The 10285-nt window shown below is 42.4% G+C and overlaps 1 protein-coding gene across 7 annotated transcripts in view; it reads right to left on the minus strand.

The window, feature by feature from the left end:
- Positions 1-10285, minus strand: part of znrf3 (zinc and ring finger 3) — a 95776-nt gene that overhangs the window by 3010 nt on the left and 82481 nt on the right. For 6 of the 7 annotated variants that reach the window (XM_020623947.1, XM_020623941.1, XM_020623943.1 and 3 more), the window contains 5 exons: positions 7623-7697; positions 5376-5507; positions 4254-4364; positions 2815-2982; positions 148-250 (listed from right to left, as the gene is read on the minus strand). In XM_020623947.1, coding sequence (XP_020479603.1) covers positions 148-250; positions 2815-2982; positions 4254-4364; positions 5376-5507; positions 7623-7697 — 589 coding nt within the window. The remainder of the gene's footprint in view (positions 1-147; positions 251-2814; positions 2983-4253; positions 4365-5375; positions 5508-7622; positions 7698-10285) is intronic. The other variant, XM_020623942.1, reaches the window with a different exon arrangement.

Here is a 10285-nt window from a genome sequence, read left to right on the forward strand (position 1 = left end):
TCTAGAACCTCATACATGAAAACCTCTACTAGTGTCTTTTATTACCTGGGAACATTTTGTTCCTTAATGGATAAGTGTAGTTGTTGCTGGCCGAGTATTTCATCTAAACACACAAGCGCAAAAGCTAGATGTTGTGCACCAACTCACCAATGATGTTGTGTCTACAGTGGGGACAGGTGTGATGCTGGAGCAGCCAGGGGTCGACACACTTTTTATGAAATCTGTGAGCACAGGGAATAACCCGCAGCTCCTGTACAGGGAAATACAAGAGAATTTATACATCAGGTTTAATTTGTACTGATATTTACAAAGTACAAACAGAAGCAAAGAAAAAAAGGAGTAAACTAAACAATGTATTTCCTGAAGAAAATGTGTGTGGATGCTGATTGCTGAAGAATTGCCCTGAAGATGCTGAAATGGCTGAAATCCATTGCTGAAACAGCTGAAGGCTGTGATGCAATGCTGAATAATTATGTAAGATGACATGAAAAACTGAAGTTGGGATTTTAACTTCATCATCTGAAGAAGGTGAGAGTTTGAGAGCATTCCTAAAACAGTGGAAGGCTTAATCCCAAAGTGAGAGGTAGAAATTAAATGGCTTAAAGTTCTAAAAGAATAAATAAATGTTACTGTTATCCAAATCTTTATTTATACATTATTCTGGTTTCTTCTGTCTGTTTTTGTGAGTGTGATTTAGATCCCTTTGCAATCTCATTAACCATTAGCAGAAACCAATAAAAGTTCTAAATGTGCGTCTATGCAGTAGCTGGATAGCTTGGTGGTTAATGCCACTGACTGTGGTACGGCAGGTTGGGGTTTGATTCTCCGTCAAGGCACGATAGATCGTGGGAGGTAAGATAGAGTGGGTGATAGGAGTGAAGATGGAAGACAGATAGGGGAGGTACCTCCCATCGCTCCCTTTACCTGTCTATATGTAGAGTGTGAGTGATATCACCCACTCTAGCTCTCCATTTATTTGAATGGAGAGCTAGAGTGGGTAACAAAAATCAATCTAAAACAAACTGCGATAATTCAAAAACCGTAAAAGATATCAAAAAGCTGAATACAAGATGAATAGCTGAACTTGTCCTGACTTGTTTAAAGGTTGAATGGTTTTTCTAGTTGAAAGTATGCTGAAGCTATTAAGACTGAAATTGGAGGAAGATTTGAAGATTCTCCCAATGATGCTTACTCAGCATCCACACAAATTGACTATTGAGAAGGGCAGGGTGTCTATGCTAAGCATTCATTTAATAAATAACCAAACAGGGCAGGAGTCTGTAGTAGACAGAGGGCCTTGTTTCCACCATAAAAAAAAAAGAACTTTAAGGATATTTGATCCTGCATGGTAGCACCCTAAAGGACTTGTATAGCTTTAGTATAAAAGGTAAGTTAAGGCCTGTCCATTTCTTCAAAACACCAAATCCTGAAGTATCTGTGCAAAAGTGGTTTAGCTATTTTTCAGGGCTTGCACTGGTTATTCAGGCACCAACTACTGTAAACAACAATCAGACATAATTTCTCAAAGGGGGAATTTAAAGTGTCCCCAGCAGGTGGCAGCAAAGCAACGGAACTGAGCCCAATCCAGTTTTTAACTCTGAGGAGCGACTTTAAAATCACACCACCAACAAAACTCCTCACTAGATGCCACACCACAGTGCACATACAACTTGTATTTCACTGTTGTCTAGAACGAAACAAGCAGACGTACACAGAGGACTGATATGAAAAGAATGCAGCACTTTGCATTCAGATGGAGACTTGGCACAGAGGCAAACAGCAGGAGCAGTATGAATATGAATTCTGTTCCAGTGAGAGCTCTTTCACTGCCATAAATACTTTACTCTATGGCTTAATGTGACTCATCTTTGGGTTCTTTTCCACCCAAGCCTTTGTTGCTTGGTTCACTGCTGAAAAACCGCTTTGATGCCATTCAGCCTTTTATATTGCCACTTCCTCTGTGCAATCCTGGCGCCATGCTTTGTTGTGTTTTCTTCTCCTCCTTGCCAAAGAGAGACATAACCACAAAAAAAAGAGAGAGCAAGAGAGAAAAACAGACACCAGCTCTGTCCCCTGTGGGCTCCACAGTTTGTCCCTCTGGCCTCCATCAATGAGGATGAGCAATGCTGTTACAGTAAATCCTCAAAGTCCAAGATTAGGGGACATACTTTGGCAGTGATTCCTTCAAGGATTAAAGGAGGCCACACTTGGAAAAACAGGAAGCATAATCACAACCCAGTGCACTCTGGGTACCATTATCTCTCCAGGTGCTCTGAAAGACTTAACTAAACATCTGACAAGGCGCCGGAAAGAACGTCACATAAGATCGCGGGCCTGTGGTCCCCTAGCACATCAGGGGAACTTCCAATCTATTGTCCACCAAACTGCATTATGTTTCATGTCTGCAGACTATGTAATGACAGAAAACAAGCTCGGGGGGTAGATGACCACACTAGCACCGCTGGAGGTAAGAGATTTGGCTCCAACACGCTCTACTTAAACATGCATGATACTGCACATGACACTTTGGATAAAAGCATTCATCAAATGCAGATATTTACCACAGCTTACAGTAAATAAGCACAAGCACTGTGCAGAACATTCTTAGGCTAAACTAAAAGGAAGAAGAAGCAAACAAGCTGCTGATAATACTGCCCCTCATAATACGCTGTTTGTCACCAAGCTGAGGGACTGATGATTACAGAAAAACACCATAAAGCAAGCCATAGTTAATAGCTGAAACGTTAAAGTTATACAGTCTACATTCAGAGATACCAGTGGCATAAAGCAAAGCAGATGGCCGTCTTTTCTTACCTCCCCATCAATGTACTTCTCCAGACAGATGGCACAGTCAGAGGTGGAGCTGCTGCTCAGAGAATCCGAGGCTCCACAGCTGCTCTCACGCTGGCCCTTTCCTTTGGCCTTGAACTTCCGTGTCTCCATCTTTTCCAGAGCCTGGATGGCCATTCTGTTCATCGAGCTCTGTGATGGGGAGGGAGGTGGGACAGGGTCAGCTGGGAAATCTGCCTGCTTGATAAGCAACATTTAACTATTAAAAGGACACCTTAAAAGCTCTGCAGAACATAAAAGCCAATAAACACAAGAGCCAAAGACATTAAAAGGCAAAATCTTGAGAAGGCTTATTCAACTCAGTGATGTTGTTTTGGAGAAAACATCCAGTTAAGTGTCTGTACGTCAGTGCTGGCAAAGGTTTACTGGTGTCCATGCTCCTCTTTGCTGTGTCAAAGGGAAAGGTCTCAAATCATGGCACTATCAACTCTGTCACATCAGCAATGTCTGTGGCCTATTCTCTGGCCTCTTTTCACCTGTAGTTTGCCTTAGAAATGTTTATTAAAATACTATGATAAGTTGACATTCAGAACTACTTACTGGGATTAAACCTAATGATTTGCATGTGTCTTTGTGGTTTATAGCAGTGCCTAAACTGCTTAAATCATTTGTTTACAAGCAGCAATTATTTATCCTGGCCAGCAAGAGAGCTATTCTCATCACAGGGGGACAAACGTGAAAGATAAGGGCTATGATAATCACTATTCAGTATGTAATTAACTGTAGTCATGTGGCCAAAGCCTTCACAAAAACCTGATGTGATCAAATTCTCAGAGATGATTTGGAAATAAAATTGTCAAAGCGTTACAGTTAAATTGGACAGAAAATGTTAATATTGTACAGTAAGACAATATTTTCTCCACATCATTAATTTTTCAAATTTCAGGAAGGAAGAGGTTGTTACGTGTGACAAATGTATCCCCAGTGTGAGCTGATCTCTTAATTAGCCGCCACAGGAAGTCATGACTAAGTCATCCGCTGCAGTGACACACACCCCTTATACACAGACGCTCTGTGACAAAGAACATGTACAGTCTACACAAACGGGTGTGCTGGCAGGATTACACCGGTACTAACGGATGCCGCTGCAGGTTTCCTGGTATTTCATAATATCTCTGTGCATTTAGATCAGACAGCCAGCCTCTCATTAATTAAATGCTAATCCTGATTCATTCATCCTACACAGGCCTCCACTGAGAGCTTTTCGTCAACACAGGAAAGGAATCCAGCGAAGTCATGTTGACTGGGGACACACGGCGCTACATTGTGTATTTGGGTGTGTTTCGGGGAAGAGGCAGACGTTAAGTTTGGTCCCATGTGACGCAAACTGGGATAATTATTAAAGTTTCTCAAGTTCCTCTGTATACTTGTATTTTAGAAAAAGGGTGTTTGCAGACACTAACCTGGCTTCTTCTTTGCTTGAGTTTGATCTTGATGAGCAGAATGAGGCACACGAGTGACACAACCACGAAGAACGCCAGGAAGATGCCCATGTCAAAATATTCCATGGGCTGCTGTGGAGAGGGAAGGCAGGAGAAACACACATCTGTCAAATAAACTTCACATGCAGCTGCTTAACAGAGTCGTTAAAGGAGGCAAAACTGTTGCATTTTTCATTTCCCTTCACTGGGAGCGCAGGATATCTGATTCCGGTTTTACTCAGCTGACGTCCACATTATGCAAAGACAATTTAAAAAAGTGATCGTCACAGTTGATTCTCTGGGGCTTTCTAGAACAGATACATGGCTGGTTATTCATGCAAATCTCAATCATTTTCTTGATACTGTGTCAGTAGTTTACTCTTAATCGACTAATTGATCAAGAGCCAATTCATCCTCAAATACGGATTTGGATTCTTAGTTATTTTTAAAGCGAGCATGACAAACATTGTGTGGTTCAGGTTTCTTAAAGGTGAGGATTTATTGTTTTTTTTTCTAGTTTGTCATTAAAAAGTACCATAAATACCTCTGGGTTTGGGACATTTAAATAATTCATCACCTTGTGTTCTCGTGATGAGTATGTTCCATGATTAATTGATTTAGCTGCAGCAGCTGTGCAGCTCCTGCACAGTTCAAGACAAGATTGTAATGTTTTCTTGAGAGGCAGGATGCAGAATAAAAACTCATCTGACCTAAAAGGGCCAACTATCTCATAACTTCACTATCCGTGTCTCAAACTGCTGAGAAAGGCAGGCTGTTTAATTTTCTCTTGGGCTTTCATTATGTCAAGTTATTTGACCTCAAAGTGTGTTAGTCTCTTATCAAATATTCCAAGCAAACAAACAGCTCTTTGAATGGCTGATATTAATCTCTCACAGCGCTGCAAAAAAAGTCCTTGGCCTTGGGGCAGCGGAGAGCAGAGAAGAAAGGAAAAGGGTCTGATTTCACAGCTGGAATTTTCATTTGTCTTCACGTCTAAGCCTTTTCAATGCTGTTTGGTGCGTGGGCCTTACAAACATGTTCACCTCTTCCTCACACACACGTCAACTGAGTGGTTTTGTTTTTTTTTTTGCCATGAACTCTTACCCTCGGTGGTCTGTGTTGAATCCGAGCACGAGCCACTTTCTGCTTGTTGACAATGTTCATCAGCTTGACAGCGTCGCTGCCCTTCACGTAAACCACCGGCCTCTTCAGAGGATCCTCAGCGATCTGGTTGAGCTGAAGAGAGGACACAGAAAAGCACATCACATAACAAGATGTAACTTGTTTCTCTGGTCGAATATGATGGCTGTGGCTCCCCGTTTACTCTTCATGAGGAGTCAGCCTGTGAAAACAGCTGTATATCATCTCCTGTGGCATTAGAGAAAACGGAGGACCCAGTGTTTTTCAAGCTCTGCATTGTTTTTACATACATTTACATTTGGGGCACCAAAAATGTACGTTGACCACTAAAGTTAGAGGCTTGGTGACCTGTGGGCGTGATTAAAAATACTTGTATCTATCCCTGTCTTAAGGCCTCTTAAAGTATTCAAGTGTACTAAAAAACTAGAGTGTATCTTTGCTGTATAAACAAAAGGTACACCCAATGAACAAAGGTGCTTTTTTTTCAGTCAAGGACCATTAGAAATGCAAAGGAGAAAGAAAAATCCAAGGCACTCCAGAGTCCTGAGTACAATAATAATTACCATCGAGAAGTCTTAAGACTTGTAACCAAAACATGTTTGTGTCAACCAGGTAATAAAAAGTTTTTCTTTTATTACACTCAATCTGTAAATCGCACTTTGGTGGAGCTGCTCCCAGCTATGTAGTGTGTGATGACTGCGTCATCTTAATAAAGCAAGGAGTCTGGGAATTACTACCGTCATGGATGTGAACTGCCTGAATGTAAAAAAAAAATTCCAAAATCATAAGCTTTTCTTTTACAAACTGGGGAAAGTGCCCTATAGGCTCAAGGCATGGAAAGTGTGGTCACAGTTTGCCAGAGGGAGCTGGAGGAAATAGTCAGTGAATAGTATGTTCTGGCTTTGGAGTCATTTAACATGCTCCTTTACTCCTCCTCTTCCTCTCTGTTCTCCCCTCTCGTCTGCTGGTTGGAATCTGTAATTTGAAAAGCCATAGGGAAATACCGAGGATAGTCACATTTCTATTTCTTCTGCTGTCGTCATATTCCCCTGTGAAATGCTGTACATTCGGGTTTAAAAGTATAGACGTTGAATGGTTTGATCTCTTGCTTGATTCTGGCGTACTGCTCCCGCTTTTAGAAATGACTCCGCCGAGACTCCAGTTTGGCTTTTAACAAACAATGAATCATTAAAAGGTGTCCCTACAGAGTCGACCATAAACTGGAAATAAAATAAAACCAAAAAACGTATGTATATCACTGTTCAAAGAAAGTTAATCACATTTAATTTTCCCTGAAGAAAAGAAAAAAAAAAAACTTTCAGCGACAAGCAGCACTTGGCCTCACATTAAAGTATAAACTGAGAGAAAAAGAAGGTCAAGTACATTAACTTTATAAATCTTCTCTCCTAATTTTGGCTCTGGGACCTTAATTCTCCCTAAGCTCCTCCTCCCTGCCCCTCAGCCTTGTGGGTCCTGTCTCTGCTGATCGGGCCGCTCTGACTGGAAAAGCCTCTCAGGGGAATTTAACACAGCCGCCCAGCACTGCCTTTCATGTGGTCTCCGTGCAATCCCTTTTATCTCTCAGCTACACGCTTTACGACCCAGCGGCAGAGAAGAAGAGGCGAGGAGGGAGGGGAATAAAAACCTACAAGTCTAGGCCTGGCGTGGCGAAGACGAATACCACAGAAGAATTCTTGCGACAAAAGTGCTCAGAGGAGCAACTCGTGCATTATACCTCTCAACAGCAAAAGCACAGGAGAGACTGAAGAGGGAGGAATGTGAGTGTCTGGGTGTGTTACACTTTGCTCTTACTATAGCCCTAATGTGTGCCCCCCTAAATGTGCACTCAAAGACAGATCCATAGTCTCAGGGGATGAGGTAATGTGTGCTACCTGTGCAATTATGAGCTCAACAGAGTTTGGTCACAGTCTAGTGAAAGTTGAAGCTGGATATCCATTTTCACCGCTCTCACTCCTCCAAACACAAGTTGGAGAGCTGTAAGTCCCAGAATGGGTGAATGAGCCAGGCTGATCCACACGCTTTTGAACAGACCTAAAGATCATTGTTTGTACATACAGCAAAGACACACTGCCACTCAGGAGGGCAGGGCATGCTGCTAAGCTTTATTCAGGAGTGAAAAGCGGACAGACAGACACACCGAGACAATGTTGTTGAGAGTCTGAATGTCTGGGTCATTTTAGATGTACAAACCTGGTCGATGGCATCGGGGTTCTCGGACACGTCGAAGATGACGGCTGTGGCTCCCCGCTGCACTGCTCTCTTCGCCTGCAAACACAGAACAAAGTGACATGTATTTAACGTCACTGAAAATAAAAAGCCAGAAAACATGTAATCACAACCGACCATGTTTTCACACTTTAAATTCAGGCCACTAGAGGGAGTTCTCTGCCTAAGTGTAAACCCCCCATGCCCATCATGGAATGAAAATGAGAAAGAAAACCAACAGGTGAGATGTAAACAAGCTGCTGGTCTCTCTCAAACCTTCATGAGGTCATTCTGCACCACAATAAGCTACTCCTGTATGACTGATGTGTGCACAGCTCAGCGTGATGCAACTCTGCACGAGAGGAGCCGAGTTTGAATTGAATTCTGGTGTGTGCACTCAGGAAAGCTGAATAAAGTTATGAAGGATTTCAAACTGCTAAAACTGTGAGCTACTTTCATGTGAGAGCAAAGAAAGTCATAGCACACATGTCTTTTGAAGACTTCTGCTAAAGGCAAAAGATAAAGGAAATGCTTGGATCTGCAGAACCCTAAGTATCTCTTCACAGAATCCAAATTGGCTTCCCCTCGTCGGAAAGACAAAGTTCCTTTATCTCGACTCCTGCCTTCCTCTACAAGCCGTTCTCACCCTGCTTGGTTCACGGTGCCCTATTTAGACAACGTTTTGATGTCTGCACCATATGATCTAAAAGAGCACGGCTGGGATCATATCCTGGTATTATCAAGCGCCCTTGGGTTCATGCCAGTGCTCTTCATAACTGGAGGAAGGGGGATTTTTTTGGGGGGGGTGAACATCAAAGCGTCACCGCTCCAGTCTGCAGGCACTCGCAGAGGACACAGATTGGGGGGAGGGGGGTATATGTGCAAATGGTTGTTTCACCACACGTCATGTTGAGGTGTTGAGATAACACGACAGCGGGATGTCGAGCGGGTTTCTGCATCTTTTCTACAAACAGGAAGGGTTTTTTTTAAATCACAGCTCAAAACACATCTTAGTCTCTTAGAGGACGAACACAGGCCTCAAAAACAGCTTCAGACTGTCCCTGGAACTCGTCTGGAGTGATTAGCATGCCTTCGTGATGGCGCTGTAGAGCGGCAAGCTTTAGACTGGTTGAGATCTGGTAACCGATCATCCCCTTCAAACCCTTCAGTGATACCACCTTGTATTTGTGACTGATGCTGCAACTAATGATTATCCTAATATCTAGCAATTACTTCTCCCTTTTTGGGTCTATAAAATGGCTACCAATTGATCACCACCAGCCCTGTGGTGAAGACGTTTAACATGATTTTAAAGACTTGCTTTCTGACTCAGCATCCTGCTGTTTGTGCACACATTATTCTGCCACTTTGCAGCTCTGTTAGTGTGAGTCCGCCTGCTTTAAACATTAAATTGTTGATTTCTGTACAGAACATGACGCGGACATCCAACATCATCACCAACAACCAGACAAGGACACTTCTGACTCTGAATCTCCTTTTCCATATGGTGCTTGTGTCATGTTCCTCATTTTCCATGTTCAGAAACAAATTAATGATTAAAATGTAGCTGTCCAAGATGGAGCATGTGTAGCTGAAGTAGGTTTGGGTTTAACTTTTCTACCAACATACAGGGAAGTTCAGCAAAACAAGAGAGAGAGAAGCAAAGGTGTTTGCATTGTTCAGAATTAATAATCCCACTACACACAGAAAATATTTTTAGAATGAGCAGCACATACATTGGCCTTTCTGGGACTGCTTCTCTGTAGTACTGCAGTACGTTTGGTGGGACTACAGCTGCACGGACAGGTTTCAGCAGGGAAAACCAGAAACAAAAGGCCTTTTATACAGGGGGCCTATGTACCACACTACGAATTCAACTTTGAGAGTAAAGCAGCTTCAGGAAAATGTAAACACATCATGACTGAAGTGTACGAGCCACGTCTCAATTAGATTTCCCTTTGGTTTAATCCACAGACAAGATGTTTATGAATCTGGCTTTCATAGCTTATTAAAGACTAATTAACCCTGCAAACTGATTTGATCTTCGATTTCTTAGCAGTGAATGAAAGCCTTATCAAACAGGAAACATTAAGACAGCGACACATTAGACATACAAGCTTCCAACTTTCTCTTTCGTCTTGCCTCTTTTACATAAGCTAACATGGGTCTTTTCATTCTTTTTTCACATTCTGTACTTGAAAAGCTCAAAAGCGAGCGGAGCAAAATCTCGCTCGGCTTTTCCCTCTCACCCAGTTTTTCTCGGCTCCACGCTGCCAGGCTCCAGCCGCCATTAATTCAGCACAAATCTGCTCCTTTGATGTTAGCTCTCTCAGTTAATAATTAATAGCTCTTGGTAAGACGCTTTGAGAAGAAAGAGATCTCTCTCCTAAAGAATCTCCACTTGGGCAGGCCTGTGCTGCAGTGCAGGGACTTGTCTGACGACAATAAAAATGCACCCGCAGGCAGAAGGGGCTCACTTAAAACAACAACAACAAAAAACAAACAAAAACAGACATGTTTCCTTCCCAAACTTACAAAAAACTCCAACTTCGGACACCAAAGGAAGGATAAATACTTGTCAGGACTTTGTCATGTTGCTAAAAACATCCCTAAACATTTCACTGACTCAAACTGGCAGAGCTCATGTG

The sequence above is a fragment of the Monopterus albus genome, unplaced genomic scaffold (genome assembly GCF_001952655.1).
Source record: "Monopterus albus unplaced genomic scaffold, M_albus_1.0 scaffold317.1, whole genome shotgun sequence".
In the NCBI taxonomy this organism is placed as follows: domain Eukaryota; kingdom Metazoa; phylum Chordata; class Actinopteri; order Synbranchiformes; family Synbranchidae; genus Monopterus; species Monopterus albus.